Source organism: Lonchura striata, chromosome 2 (genome assembly GCF_046129695.1).
Source record: "Lonchura striata isolate bLonStr1 chromosome 2, bLonStr1.mat, whole genome shotgun sequence".
In the NCBI taxonomy this organism is placed as follows: domain Eukaryota; kingdom Metazoa; phylum Chordata; class Aves; order Passeriformes; family Estrildidae; genus Lonchura; species Lonchura striata.
This window is the reverse complement of record NC_134604.1, coordinates 30,633,873-30,649,816: the sequence shown is the minus strand read 5'-3', so window position 1 is coordinate 30,649,816 and position 15,944 is coordinate 30,633,873. Positions and strand designations below refer to the sequence as shown.

The 15,944-nt window shown below is 40.8% G+C and overlaps 2 protein-coding genes across 6 annotated transcripts in view; one reads left to right on the top strand and one right to left on the bottom strand.

The window, feature by feature from the left end:
- The window catches only part of PRMT8 (protein arginine methyltransferase 8), a 56,710-nt gene extending 51,247 nt beyond the window's left edge, over positions 1–5,463 (bottom strand). For 2 of the 3 annotated variants that reach the window (XM_021548872.3, XM_021548873.3), the window contains exons 1-2: positions 5,394–5,463; positions 4,651–4,794 (exon numbers count right to left, since the gene is read on the bottom strand). In XM_021548872.3, the coding sequence (XP_021404547.2) occupies positions 4,651–4,794; positions 5,394–5,441 (192 nt within the window). In that variant the 5' untranslated portion in view covers positions 5,442–5,463. Of the gene's footprint in view, positions 1–4,650; positions 4,795–5,393 lie in introns of those variants that run through there. The other variant, XM_031505344.2, reaches the window with a different exon arrangement.
- Positions 3,838–15,944, top strand: part of LOC110480718 (trypsin I-P1) — a 59,980-nt gene continuing 47,873 nt past the window's right edge. For all 3 annotated transcript variants that reach the window (XM_077781271.1, XM_021548876.3, XM_077781270.1), the window contains exon 1: positions 3,838–4,034. The gene's annotated coding sequence lies outside the window, so the exon portion shown is untranslated. The remainder of the gene's footprint in view (positions 4,035–15,944) is intronic.

Here is a 15,944-nt window from a genome sequence, read left to right as displayed (position 1 = left end):
GTTTCTCTCTTGGATAAACATCACCCACTCATTAATGTTCATTCATATATACTGTTCTAAGCAATCAAATAACACCAAATAAGAAATTTCTACAAGACCTCTCACTAATGAACCATAGAATCCAATATAATGAATGGAAAATCTTAGGGAGAATTAATTCTATCTGCAAGAACACTCAGCACAATAACCAGGAGCAAAACTTTGGTTTACTGAATAAATTCAGTCCAATTTTCTCTATTATACATGCTCCTGCTCTGCTTCTGTTAATTTCTGCTTTGGTAGTTTATTAAGAAGAAATTCCTCTTCCTACTCATAAATCACAAACAGAAGCTCATGGTTTTAACAGATTCTATAATATACTTTTTCCCCCTCAGTAGTTGTATGACTGGATTTCATGCAGATAGAACCCCACTTCTGACAACGGAACGGTCAGTTACCTTTGCTGATCCAGATCACACAATCCTGAATCAGTTTTATTCATCTGTTTAGGGAAGTACATCTATTAGGCAAGTTACCCCAAATCTAACCAAAGCCCAAGGTTTGCATAATAGGTCATTCTGGGAGGACTCCATTATGCTATCATAAATAAATTAACTGATCTCTCTATTCTTAGTAATGAGACAGGAATCTTTTCTTTCTACAGACTGTGAAGTCTTCTGCACAAGCATAGCTTTTTATGAAGTTACCGAGCATTTAGATTGTACAAAACCGGATCAGTTTCAAGCTCTAGGATCGTTTCAGTCAGACACTAGCCTGTTACAGGGAGATATCTTTTGGATGTGCACATAAACCCTGGCACTTTGTGCTGCTGCAGCACTTTGTGGTTATTTCACCTTCTCAGGACTTAAAGAGGGCCTACAAGAAAGATGGGGACAAACTTTGTAGCAGGACCTGTTGTGACAGGACAAGGCATGGCGGTTTTAAACTAAAAGAGGGTCAATTTAGACTAGACTTATATATAAACAAGACATAAGGAAGAAATCTTTTACAATAAGGATGGTGAAACACTGGCACGGTTGCCCAGAGAGGTGATTAACACCATATCCATGAAAACATTCAGTGTCAGGTTGGATGGGACTCTGAGCAACCTGGTCAAGTTGAAGATGTCCTGCCCATGGCAAGGTGGGGGGAGTAGATGACCTTAAATTTTCCTTCCAACTCAAATCATTCTATGATTTTAAGGTTGTGTCCCCTTCACCTGTCACAGACTCACAGGTTACAGTCAGGCACACTTCTTATGAAATCACACTTCTTCCTTTTTGCAGAACCTTTGCACATATTTTCTACAAGGAACAGTTTCTCTTTTACTTTGTTTTCTGTCAGAGTGTCTTTAATTATTTGCAGAGAACACAATTCTGCTTCTGTTATTATGCAAACAGTCTTGTTTTTGTTAGACAAGCCTCCTTTCGTGACTAAAGATACAGAAGTTCATTCTTGTATCTTGAGGAGAGATTCTCAAGAAGGAAAGATTCTTTTGTTCCAGTGGAACATCTCTAAATATTCATGTGATGGCCATGGGCAATAAATATTTTCTGCATCTTTTTTTTTCTCGTGTGCTGCACACACGGATCTGAAACCATTCTGGCAAGTTTCCTATTATTGGGACCTCATGGTATTTAGTGAGGGTCTAAACAGAAAAATCTTAGGGGTTTTTTTCCCCCCTTTGAGTTTTGTTTTTATACAAAACACTGTGTATTCTCAGGGTACTATAAACACATACAACAAACCATTGTTCCTACATAAACTCTACCAGATAGACTGATACCAGGCTGTCATCAGTGAAATAAATTGCAAAACCATTCTGATAGTTCTGATATTCTGATCCAAGGCCCAACAGCACCTGTGGCAATACTTGGACTCACTTGACCATGTTTTATATCAATATATAAGGCTGTGGGGATACCAATGATGTAAATGTCTGTACAGCTGGAACCATAAAATTAGAGCACACTCTAATTTTCCTGGTAACACAAGGTGTCTCCTTGACTGGAAAACAATTCTAGTGAGCAACTGCTTTTCTATTCTGTATCTTTGCTTGAGGAAAGAGTGAGTGTTGTCTTCCTGTAGCCTTGTTTTTTCGTTGTCTGTGCCTGTTCTCATCATTTCTTTAAGCTCAAGAGGTAGCATGGGCAACAGAGGGTAGTCAAGGGAATAAAAAGCTGTTTTTCATGCAGTGTCCATGTTCCTTGACTTAATGTATTGTTTTAAATTGCCCTACAACTGAAAGAGTATACTTGCCATATTTGACCAAAACTTTGATAAATGCTCTTAGTTGTGGTAGATTTTAAAAAAACCAAAACAACCCCGAAACATGAAAAATATACTATGAAGCTGTAACACAAGTAAATTGAGTGAAATCAATCTAAGCAAGAACCAGAAGGTCTTTGGAATAATTTGGTAGTAGGGCATTCTGACTAGTTGTTAAATGTTTTAATTCTTCATCTCTCATTACTGCTAATTTTGTTTATATCATGCCTCTATGACTGTGACATCAAAATTCTTTAGAAATTTATTATCAAATAATGAGTATTATTGGTACCCCATTTCTTTCAAATGAAACAAATTTATACCAATTCCTAATTTTCTCTGACACTGTGGTAAGTCAAAAAGTGAGATATTTTGTCCTGTATTCCTTCTGTCAGGCCTATTTGTTAACTTCAGGAGAAAGTTAGAGACACACAGGTTTGAAGGTCAAAATGGTATCATATGGCTTTGCTAAATATAGATGATTGACGAGTAAAAGAGCTTCACAGGTCTTGACATATTTTGCTTGGTGCACTTCTACCTCTGCACATATGCAGACAGACAACTTCTCTCAGACCATATCAGAAATAAGAATATTAATAAAATAGAAAATATCTATGCAGGGGTTACAAATGTATCCCTTCTGATTTTCTGAAGGTAGAAGTGGAGCAGGATATGCCTAATCTGCAATATTTTCACTCTCATTTCACAAGTCTGTCACTGATGGATACTCTGAGGAGATGAAGCACAGCATGTTAATATCCTCCTAACCTGTATGCAACATTGGAATAAATCTGTTTTTGTTAAAAAAGACCTTCTCCATAAAATAACATTGCAGTTTGTGCAGCATTGCACAAGCAGGAAAACATGATTAAACAACAAAAATGTGCTAAGAGTGAATGAAATAGAAGAGGAATATTTAAAGAGCTCTTTTCACCTATTTTCCCTGTCTAAAAACAATTTCCATAGACAAAAACAGCTTTAAAAGGAGCTGTCTGTGCTTGTACATTTTTTGTTGCAATCCTGTCCTGGGATCCTGGGACCTATAATGCAATATGTGCTGTCAGGTCTACAACAGTTTACAGATGTGCAGCCAGACTTCTTTCTATTTATAGATGCCTCTTCTGCAAGCAGTACTCTATGGGGTTGTAGCGCAGTAGCAGGCATGTTCTTTGATTTAGTGCTTACATCACATTCATTTAAGAAAATTTGGCTCTTCACCTGGCATGGCAAAGGAGGCATATTCATGAAGGTCAAGCAGAGAGAACACTATTGTGAAGAGAAATGTGGATGGAATTCATGAGCGAGCAGGACACCTACTGGGAGGAATAACTGAGAGAAGGAGACATTGGGCAGAGATGTGGAAAAAAGAAAGAATGAAATAGTCATGTGTTCACAATAGGTTTTGCTCTTTATTCCCTCTGCAGGGTAACTGGAGAGAAGGTTCAGTGCTGTCCCTGCAAGGCAAAGCTGTAAAGTTGCTTGGGGTGCACGTCCATGGGGTCTGTACAGGTCTGTGCTGCATCTTGCTTAAGCATGTGTTAAGTGTTCAGTCAGAGTGCTAGGCACAGCCTATAAATAGAAACAGGGAGTTTGGCACACGCTCGCACTTTCGCCTGTCTCCTTCTCACATGCTCGCAGAGATGCTGGGACTGCATCCTGCATCCTTCTGCTTTTCCAGACCTGAGACTTCGCACACTGCTGTATCCCCCGAGAAGTCTCAGTGAGGTCAAGACAGCCCCAGACAAGTAAACAGGGGCTGCTCAACCCCAGTGTTGAGGAAGCGGAAGGTAACGGGTGGGGGAGCGGCGGTGGGGGGTGGATTTCTTGCAGAAAACCTGAGACCTCGCAGGCTACCCTCCCGGCCTGAAGGCAGTGCAGAGCTATTTTCGGCACTGCCCAGGCCAGCCGGACAGCCCCCACCTCGGGCAGCTCCGCTCTGGTAATATCCAGGATGCTGCAGAGACGCGGATGCTCCTAAAGTGGCCCCGAACGATCCCGGCCAAGGCTGCCGGCGGAAAGCGCGGGGAGCTGGCCAAGGTGCTGCCGCAAGGGACGGTCCGTCCCTTTCGGCGCGCCCAACACCCGAACCGCCGCCGCCCGTCCCCGCTGCCCCCAGCCCCGCGGAGCCTCCGCGCCGCGCGGCCGCGCAACTTCCCGGGAAGCGGCCGCGGAGCAGCCCCGAGCGCCTGGAGGGCTCGGCGCGGGCAAACTTCTCTGCCCACGGGGAACGGAGGGATCGGGGGGAGAGGGGGGGCGAATGCAGGAAACCATAGCAGCACGGCAGGCAGGAGCTGGCCGGAGGGGCCGGGAAAGTTGTTCTGCACTTCCCGCTGCTTCTGCCGAGGGATCAGAGCTCGGCTCTGGGGGAGCGCGGCGCCGGCTCCGGCTCGCATCCTTACTCACCTCGGTGCTGTCGGCAGCGTTCTCCGCCATTTTCCTCCTTAGGAGCAGGCAGCGGGAGGAGTGTTTCATTCCCATAAGAGCTAGCCAAGGGGTTGGGGCTTCGGGGCTGGTGTTTTGGTTTGTGTTTTCAAAGATCTCCAAACACTGGTGTGCGCCAAAGGACAGGGAGAAAAAAAAAATATGGAAAACAGCAATAAATCAGTCAGCTTTGTCCTTTCTTCGTCGTCCACAGGAATGTTTGTCTCCTCTTAGCATCGGGAGCTCCTCAGGCACTTTCAAGTCCTCCTCTTTCTCCCCTCTCCTCCACCTCCAGCGAGTTCTTGGGGTGGGCAGAGAGAGGCGGCACACACTCTTCAGGTTAAACTAAAAGGCTGTCGGGCTATGAGTCCTCCCCTTCAGAGAAAGCAGTCAGGCTAAACAGGAGAGAAGCACCAGCTAAACTGAACTTGGGCGTGCAGTGACCAGCTGGGCATCTTTGTGTCCTGTGGCTACTCTTCCAGAGGCAGAGGGAGCCAGAGACAAAGCAACAGGACAAGGAAATCATAGCCCTTTATTTTCCTTCTTTGGGCTTCTTTCTTTCTCTCTATGTCCCAGGACACTTCCTTTAAAGACGGTCACAGAATTTGCCACCCTCTTTCTATGAATGTCTTCTGAAATAGAAATCCCTTCTCCTCCTCCTTCTCCCTCCCTCCTCCCCCCCTCTCCCCTTCCCTTCCTTCTCTTCTCCCTTTCCCTCTCCCTACCCCTTCTGCTCTTGGGCAGAGCTTGGTGCCCCTCACTGGGAATTGCATTCACGTGTCTTTCGTAGGGAAAAAAAATACATAATTTCAAGCTCCCCCCACCCGTCGCCTACACCCTCTCACACACAAGCACGCATTCACACGTACGCACACACACGTTGTCTCTCTCTCACACAGACATGCACAATTTTTTTTTTCTCTTCCCCATCCCTCCTCTTCTTTTGAATCAGCAACACTTTTCTTTGCAAGGACTCTCGGCAAGGCTCTTAGAGAGCAACCGAAGAAGTCTGCTCCAGCTTCTTTCCTCCGAGTTAAGTAGCAAACCTGCTTTCTTAATATATCTTCGTGTGTGTGTTCTCCCAGCTCCTGTTTTACTTGAAGTTTTTCAGGAGGATCCACGCTCCGTCAGAGAGCCGTGAACTGTAGGGATATAGTCCCGATCCGGCTGCAGCTCCTGCTGAAAAGGGGGGAGGAGGAGCTGGGGGGAGGAGAGGGGAAGAGGCGGAGGGAGAGGTCTTGCTGGGGAGGGGAGGGAAGAGGCTAAAGGTGATTTGAACTTGTTTTTAGCCTTTTCCTAATGACATCTTCCTCTGTAGGAGTGCATCGCCACCTTCCCCACACGTTTATTTTGCTTTCACTCCTCCGGGCACTTTCTAGTTCTGAGTTGTCAGCTGGGAGGATTGGGTTTACCTCACTCGTGTTGCTGCGGGTAAGGGCGGGAGAGGGGGCGTATTACATAATTAATCCTTCCAACTTCACTTTCCGCAGCTCCATCTCCAGCCCACTGTTCTCACGTTTCTGTTTTGTTTTTATACGGAGGAGGTGAGAAAATAATGCTGCTGTGTGGGTGTGTGTTGCTCGAAGGATTTCAAGGACCAGAACAGGATTGCTGCTCTCTGAACAGTTTGAAATTATTTCCTCTGGGGGTGCCAATGGAGACCTGAAGAAGAGGTTTGAAAGATTACTTTTGATGCATATTTTAAGGACATGGCCAGCCCAGATGCTTCATCAGTAAAAAATTTTGATAGATTTGGGGTTTTGAATTTTTGTCTCTTGCAGACTATTTTAATACCTTTCAATTAGAGTTTATCCTCATCTGACCTCTGGAATACTGACATACCTTGAAGTACTGCCAAAACCCAGGAGGTCCCTGGGCACTCGGGAGGCAGAAATATTCCTGGGGGTGGGGGACTGGAAATAGAGTATATGAATTAGAGAGTAGAGATCAAAATTATTCTTCTGCCCCATGGGGATGAGGTGGTGGGGCCAAGAAAATTAAATAGGCGAATTTCTTCTTTTTTCTTGAATGACCCTCACAAATTCTTGCTCAGAAACAGATTGGTAGGTATCCATTAGATTTCAGGAATTTGTAATAAATCACACAGTAATAAGTAAGAAACCTAAGGAAGCAGAACGTGTGTGGTATGCGGAAATGTCAAGTGGCAATGAGGATATGCCATGTAGGGCACAAAGGTACCATATGACGTGGTTTCAGAATATGAGAATATGTTTTAGACATATGTTCCAAAACTGGACCTCTGTGTGACACTTTGCAGGGCCATTTGATCACTCAGTCTTTCACAAGCTTCCTTTCATCTCACATTCATTTTGACACCTCAAGTTCTTTCATTAGCTCCACATCACGGCTAATTTTTTCAGTAATCATCCACACCTCCTGTGTTTGTATAGTAGAATTTAATTTCACACCTTCCAGGCATGAGACTTAAGTAATGACAGAGGTGGAAGCAGGTCATCTCCCTTTTTCTTTGTGACATTCACAGAGCTTTTGAAGGTCCTAAAACCCTTCAAACACAAAAACGTCTATAGTCATTGCCAGGTATTCCAAAGCTACTCTCATAATCATTGGCTATGGGCATCTTTCTCACCAAGTACTTAGATTTCTAAGTGAAGGGGTAAGGGTAAAAAAAAATAACCTTCAGATAAAAATTTAATGTCTCTGCAATCTTTGTCACAATGTTTTTCTCTGCTATGGCATGAATATCTGGTGGTTAGTGAGTGCATGAAGTTTTAGTCAGCACACATTTGGACTAACCTGCATAGTTTTAGTGTGTTTTTCCTATTTTCAGGTGGTACACACAGCTAAACTTATCCTAATTAAACATTTTAAAATAAACCAGTGTTCTATATAGAGAAAAAGAATTTGATTTTGAAAAACTACTCCAGAACATATTTTCCAGTTTTCTCTGACAGCTGGGTTTGTATTTCTGGTACAGCTCAATCACTCTTTAGTCAGCTAAATGAGGCATCAGATTTTCAAAAGCACTCGGCAACTAGCAAAGTTGGCAGGCAGAGATTTAATATAGCCTTCTCTCCTATGCTTCAGATACTGCATGACTTACCCTGGCACCTATTCTTGTCCTCCTCCACCTCTTTGTCAACACAGATGATACCTGACTGCTCATCCTTGAACATGGTGCTGATGTTTTACAGATACTGGGAAAGCCTTCCAGTCTCTTCATTTCCAGCATAAGGATGAATGTTTTGGTCCTGAGCTCCTTTGGAAATCTGCCAGATGGTTGGTGTCTTCACTCCATTTATGTTCTATATATGATTGAGGAAACTGCTTTGAAAACATACACACAGATTTCTCTAATCTGCTTTATTCCAAAGGGAAATAAAGTTCCTGTTGACTGGTCCTACTGGAACATTTTTTTTAAATCAGGTAGAAGTTTTCTTTGTAATAATTTTTAAGAGACTCAGAGCAGTTTGTTTACATACACAGATATCTGTGACCAGACAAAGACACTTGGCCAGTCCTTCAGTTTGAATACCAGGCTCAGTGCAAGTTCCTGTTGATGCTGAAATTCACAGCAACACTGAACTTGAGAGATGTGAGCTTTCATACTATTTAGGGGACAAATTATACTCCCATCATGTGAATACAAATCCTGCTGTCATCACCCATTACCCAAGGGTGATAACTGTTTATTGGAACTATCATGGGAACGTATTTCTGAGCCCCTGTTTTGTTAGATCTTGAGAAAAAGAAAACTGTCATGAAGAAAATGTCATGCTAGTAGAAGTGCATTTGCTACAAAGCCTGGAGGTGTCAAAAGAATCTTCTGAGTTTAAATATATCATGTGTTAGTACATGTGAAGGTCACCAAGTATTAGGAATTGAATAGAGTGGTGCTGAAAAGAAAGTGGAAAAGGAAGCATTTATTACTTCAGAATTCCAATAATAGCAGCTGTGGTTGAAGCTGCTGTGCTACTTGCTGAGTGTGGCAATAACTGTGCTGGCCCTCAGAAGATTCAGACTTATTGCCAGCTTTGTCATTAGCTTGGATGAAACCCAGATGTCTGCATCTGAGGTGGGGTAATCCTGTGCACAAGTGCAGACTGAGAAATTGCACAGCAGCCCTGCTGGGAAGCATCTGGGGGTTATGGGGTGGAGGTGCAGCAGGTTGGGTATGACTCATCACACGCTCTCACTGCATGAAAGGAGAGCTGGATAATTCATCTACCTCAAATGGAAAGCAGCCAGTGGGGTGAGGGAAGCATGACTCTCTGTCTCTGCTTGGAACTGCTGAGACTACATCACTGATCCTGTGTCCAGAGCTGGGTCCTCTGGTTCAGGAAGGAGGCTGGTACACTGCAGATGGCTCAGTCAAAGACTGCTGCAATGGTCTCTTAGGAGCTAAGCTCTGAGGAAAGCTGGGCTTGTTGGGCAGCTGGGAATGTATTATGACTATCTTTAAGTATTGTAGCTAAGATGACCCCAACTCCACTTGGTACAGTCAGATCATTTGAAATGGGCAACAGCTGCACGTTGTGGCTTTGGAAGTTCAGACTGAGTGTTAGCCAATTCTTGGACTATAAATCCACATCCTATTTGGATGGCAAAATATTGGATTCCCTATTGGATTGGCAAGCATCTATTCGTATTCCAATATCCCCATCAAATTTTGTTATCTAATCAATTTTGTTTGTTATGTGATTTGTTATTGGAAGGGTCCTCCTGTAGCATCACTTTGCATTGTTTTTTATTGCTCAAGAAGTCACAGTGACTTCCTTTGTCTCAAAAGATACCTTTGGCAATCTTTCCAGTCTCTTCACGCACTTTTATCCCTACTGTGTCTCTCAAAGTTGCCAGTACTTCAAATATTACTCTTATTCCTGAAACTAGCCTATGTTAATTCTGAAGAATTTGAAGTGAATTCTAATTCACAGTGCAGATTTAAAGATCTCATTTAATTTATGCTGTTCCTTCCTTGTCCTTTAGTTTTCTTCATTAACTTCTCTCCCCCCGCCCCCACAATCGATCATCTTTTTATCCTTCTTCATTAACACTGCATATTCCAGTCTTTTCCTGGGAATCATTGCTGTTTTCAACCATTGGTGTTAGGTTTTAGTGAGGAAGGATCTGTCAGAATCTAAGGTGATCTGAGATACCCACAGCTGCAGGCCAAGAATATGTGTCCAGGACTCAGATAATTCAGTGCCAATTTATAGGCACCTTCTCACAAACAAACCCTTAGCCATACTCACAGATAATGGAACACCCCAGAACTATTTCTGCAAGATATTTTAATTATTTTTTCTAAGATTGTAGACTTAATTTAAAAACAGAAGCTCTATTTTGCAGTTGGAAGCATGAAAACTTAATCTAAACTGAATCAAAATGTTCCTTCCATTTTTTTTCTTTCACGGAGAGTGCCAAACAGAATAAGTTGTAACTGGGTCAGCTGGAAGAAAGTTGCATTCTGACAACTTCTGTAAAGGTCACCAAAGTGTGTCTGCAGTCCTCTGTGGATTGGAGGAGCTAAGCAGGTTTTTGAGAATTGTGATTACTGCAATGGCAGATAAATGGACATAGTATCATGATATACTTTTTATACTCTGACCTTGTTCAGTTGCCACCTAACTTTTTGAGCATTTAGAAATCATGTACTCAGAACAGAGAGCAAAATACTTCTGAAGTTTGATGTCAAAGTTATCTTAAAGTTATGAGCTGCCTAAAAATTTTGTTAGGCAAAACTTTTCCCCTGGTAAGAAAAACATGTGTATATTGGGGTGAGTTCACTGAAGGAGCTGCAACAATTACTAAGTAACTGAGGAATTCTCTGGTGTGAAGGTAGGCTTACAGTGCCTGAGGTGGGTGAGGATAAAAAAGATGAAGCCAGACTCTTCTTAGTGGTACTCAGCAAAAGGAGAAGAGGAAATGAGCATAAATTATAATGAAGGACAAGAAAACATTAAAAACTAATACTTTTTTTTTTTTTTTTACTGTGAAGGCATTCAAAGATATTTTGTAGTTTCCTTCCTTAGATGCGTTAAAAACCTGGCTACAAATGGCCCCAACTGTAGCTGACAGTCCTTTAAGTGGCTGCTGGACTAGATGATTACTTGATGTCTTTTCTAACTTCAGTGATCATCTAATTCTGTGTGATTGTGGAAGAGCCATCTAAGTGATGAAAATCACTTAGATGGCTTTGCCAGACCTGGCAAGTGGGCATCTGTCTTTTTGCTTTCTCTTCTGTATTATTCCTGAAGCCTTGGAAAGAAAAGATTATATATGTATAATCTCATACCATTGTGATTTGGTATGTGCAGCCAATACTTTCACAGAAAAAAATATGCTGAGAGAAGTGACAGACTGTTGCTTGTATTCTATGTAGAGTTCTCACAGGAGAGAGGTGTGTAATATTGTTTGAAGATCTAAATATCATGAGCCATCTCCCATAAGCCATCAATGAGTGCAGAATATTGTACCCAGGCACACAGCTCATTAGAAAGAAAGTGAAGTAATACTCTCAGTGTCATAAACTCACTGAAAAGAAATGCAAATCATTAGAGTCCATCCTATCTTGTCACTTCTCTTGTGTGATAGCTTTAAGAAACTTCCTTTTCTGAGAAAAATTCTGCCTTATACTGTTTGCTGGAATTTGAGATGGAATTTCTACACTTAAAAACCCATTTCTTCTTCATCTGCTCTGCCTTTCTCTCCTGATGGATTAAAGCATGATTAACAAGTCTAAGATGAAGAGCAAATATGTAAAAATGTCACTATTCATTCAAACAAGATGTTTTATTGCTTTCTAAATATAAAATCTTAGTTGTTTCTTTGCTTCTTAGGGTAGAGTCTGTGCCTAAAGTTTGAATTGCTATGTCACATGAGGTTAGAGGAATGTAACTAGACAACAGATGAAGCTGCAATAATTGAAATTACACCTCTCTTTTATTTCTTTGCCCAATAGGAGGAATTCTGTCATCTTGGTTTCTGTCACTTTCTGTTTTTCAGTAAATGGATGAGGCATTTATTTGCCTCCTTCAGTGATACACATAACGCTTTGGGAACACTCCTGTAAAGCATTTTAACTGGAAGATCTATGAAAATAACTGAGATGGCTCTATCAGGTCTGGCAAATAGCTGTCTGTTCTTGCTTTCCCTTCCATAACTGTCTTATACAGTAAGGCATTCTGCTACGTTCCTCACGTTTCCCTGCTGTGAACAATTTTCTTCATGTTCAGCTGTCACTGTTGACAAGCAACCAGCGGTAACTATGATAGTGGGCTGGCATTTTTTTCTCCCCAGTTTGGTATTTTCCTTCCTCTTCCAATAAGGAAAATTGCCAAATCCTGCTGCCTCCCACTAAAATGTGAAAAATAAGTGTGATCAGTGCTGTGTATTTCATGAGCTGTGAACAATGTAGCTATTTTTCCAGAATTGTCTATAACAGCAAAAGTGAGGTCATATCTCTTCAGAATGTTGCTTGATGATGTTCCCCAATAAATTAAATATAATCGGGCTTTGGCCAGGTTATAGCATGGAGTCAGCATTCTGAGGTGCCTAAGTTGATGATTTTTCTGGCTGCAAACAGAGCTCAGCCTCTTGGATTATTGATCTGGTAGTAGACCTTGGCATCTGATGTGGCTGTGGACTTCAGCAGAGTTGGGAGACTCTGCTAATTCATCTGTGATCTCTGCCAGGGAGAAGATCAACTTATTTATACTAAACTCTCCATAATACAGGCATAATTGTGTGACCTAGGTGTTAATGGTCTTCCTTTTCTCTATTTCTTCTAACTACATAAAATAGAAGGGGTATGATAAAAGAGCCAACATTGATAATTACATTAACTTTATATGTTTGTAGTTTCTTTCAGGAGAAAACCAGTTCATAAGTAGTATTTAATTCTTTTGCTTGTGGTGTTAAGAAACCTGCTTGATATAATAAAAAGCCTCTCCAAATACAGATGTGTTGGGCATAATTTATCAAGCTAGAGAAATCAGTTTAGCAGAGTTCACAGTTTGGGTGAAAGCTTGCTTCTGAGAACATTCCTAGTACTTTTAAAGGCAAGGCAAAGGAAAGAGTTGTCTTCCTTAGGTAAAGTGTTTCTTACACCAGTTATTTTTGTTGCAGATGTGGCCTAGAGTAGCCCATCAATCTTCAAATCCCATTGTTCCAGGTATTGCCCTTCAGATCCTGCTTTGGTAATTTGCCATAAAATAGATGACAGCAAATCATTATTTCCCCGATTCTTGCATTACAGTTTCGCCACAGAGCTCAAGTGAATTACATGAAACATAAAACAAATTCCAGGAGGGCTGGGCTAGAGCCAGTTTTCAGGTCTATTTCAGTAGCTGACAGGATCTTTCTGTCCGTAAACCTAAGAAATGGCATTCTGGAAGAAAAAATGAAATGAAATTCAAGCTGCTCTATCAAAACAGTACATAATTAAAAACTGAGGGTTTAGAAAAAAGAAATAATGCAGAATTAGAACCTTCTTGTGACTAAGCTAGTTAGTGTGATCCATTCCTTTTCATTGGGAACACTACCTTCTTCAGTATGGAAACAAAAATACTGTTATTGTTTTTGGGGGTCTAAAAACTCCATCTTATTAAACCCATCTAGAAAATGGATGAGGCATTTATTTGCCTCCTTCAGTGATACACATAACGCTTTGGGAGCACTCCTGGAAAGCATTTTAACTGGAAGATCTATGAAAATAACTTATAAGATCTATGAAAATGGCTCTGTCAGATGGGTTAGATAGGTTTTCTAGATGGGTTTAACAAGAAGGGTATACCACAGCAACTCCAAATGAAAATCTGCTAATCTTTACTGCAGTATTGGAGCCTGCAAGAGTTTTGGAAAAATGTGTAATTTCTTAATAACAGAAAGAAATATAAGAAAGTTATAGTCTCTTACATTCTCTCCCTTGCACCCAATATCTTCTGGAAATACATAAAAATTATGATTTATAGGTAGTAAATCCATGTGTGTATAGCTTATAAAGAATTACCAGCTTGGTGGGGAGGAAAAGGGAAATTACAGCAATCTAAACCAAAGAAGATTTAAATTTGGAGCAAATGTAAGGCATGCTTTCAAAATGGCATATGAAAGGTCATGTTCATTTTGTAGGAGTATGAGCTCAGTATGAATTTGAGCTGTTCTGTCTTTTGATGCCAGGATAAATAAAAAACTGAACACCAACAGCCTTAAGCCACAATGAATCCCACAATGGTTCCTGGAAATTATGGTCAAATAAGAGTATAAACCTTGAATAACATTTTTAATAAGAAAGCATATTTAAATTTCTAATGCCTAAGTTAGAAATACACTCATGGTTAGAAGCATTAGATTTTCACCCTTTCTCTCTCCCAAAAAACTAGATGATTTTATCTTCAAATTTTGTGATCTATTATATTAATATTTAGGTTAATCTATAATATTACCCTGCATTTTTGGGGTGGGAATGATCAGCTGGCAGCACATGCTTTGTGTTGTACATGTTTAGAGACACCATAACGGTCTCCCTAAGTGCAAAGTATTTTTTAAAACACTTCTTCTATGTGACACAAGAATGGGAGAGACCACCTGGATTATTATTTCAGGGAGTGGATTTGTACATCATCCAAACAGGTATTACAATAACATTTTGATATAATTGTATCATATTACAATGATATTTGGAATATCATTACAAACACACATAGACTTCAAATTAAAATGATACAAATAATTTCATGCACTGCAAACCAAAATGCTTCATTATCCAGTACAATTTAAAATTTACAGTAACAAAGGACAAAAAGCCCTCAAAATGTGATTTGCAGGAGGAAGAAAACTAAAAAGATTGAAGATATGGTCAAGTGCACAACATTGTCAAATACAGTAGCCTAATCATGGTTACTCCATAGGGATTAGTGTATTTAATATATTTTTATATAAGATAGTTTAGAATAATTTTGTCTCTCTCAGTGATTATTTTGCCTTTCTGCTACATTTAATAGCTATTTTATCTTCAGTACAAATATAGTAGTGAAAGACACAAAACCTCTCACATCTGAGAACACCCCAAAAGAAAAGCAAACAGAATTCCCCCTTTGGAAAGAATTATGGATTTTTAAGTTTTAATTGTGACGTAAGATTGAAGTTTGCATTTGATCTATAATCTGGGACTATTGCAGAGGCCTTTGAAAGCTATAACATAATTGTATATAATTGTACTAATCAGGATATTCCAGCATGGCTTGTATTGTGCTCTCAATTCTAGTTATCCTGACTTCTGAGCTGTCAGGTCCATGTGTACTCATTGAAATTTAAAATACAATTGTTAAAGATTTAGACTTCTGTATATGAAGTGATTATTATCAGTATAGCAGAAGCACTGACTGTAGCCAAGAACTGCGCTGCTGATGGATGAATTTAGAAAAAAAAATTTGTTATGTCATTTAAAACTGGAACTTCTCACCCTGATCTCTCAGTTTTCAAAACATTGCCATGCCAGCAATTCCCTAACTGATATATAACATCCAGATATACTCATTTGTGACCAGTTGCAGCCACAGTGTAGCTGTGTACCCTGGCCGTGCCAATGTGCATACTCAGCACAATCACAAATTCCCTGGGTGGCTGAGGAACTCTGCAGGCTGACCCTGCTGCCTGAGACAACTCATTTGAGAGAATGGACTGGCGCCAACCAAACTCCTAGTTGCCTTCACAACAAAGTGACAAACCACTGCAGAAGCTTTCCAAGAGAGAATTTCAGCCCGCCCTGGAGGTTTCCTCGGGCAGCTCCTGCTGTTTACAAGCTGATTGATGGCACTATTGTCTCAGAGATGCTCCCAGGTAATTGATGCTGCAGGATCGGCCAAACTGTACATACAATTCTTGTAACTTGTCTTTGTAGTTACAGAAATGGTCAAACATAACCCTTGAGACATCTAGACTAGGTTTCCACATAAGACTGCCAACTGTATTATAAGAATTCAGCAGAGAAGCAATTCAGTGAGTCTCACAAGACTCAGCTGAAGATGCTTTTACAAAGACACTCGCAACAGAGACTTGCAGGGTCACTGATCAGATACTAGTTCACCAACCTGCTTGAGAGATTTCATTTCCTATGTGAATATTATCTTATGCAGAAAATAATTTTTTTATCAAACAATATATCTTATGATTGTCTGTGCAGCTGTTCTCAGGTACATCACCTCTGATGGAACTTTTAGAGGGAAGAATTGACAGAGGAGGGAATATAGGGTGCCGAAACCCCATGAGAAACTGGAACTTGTCTCAAAAGTGAACTT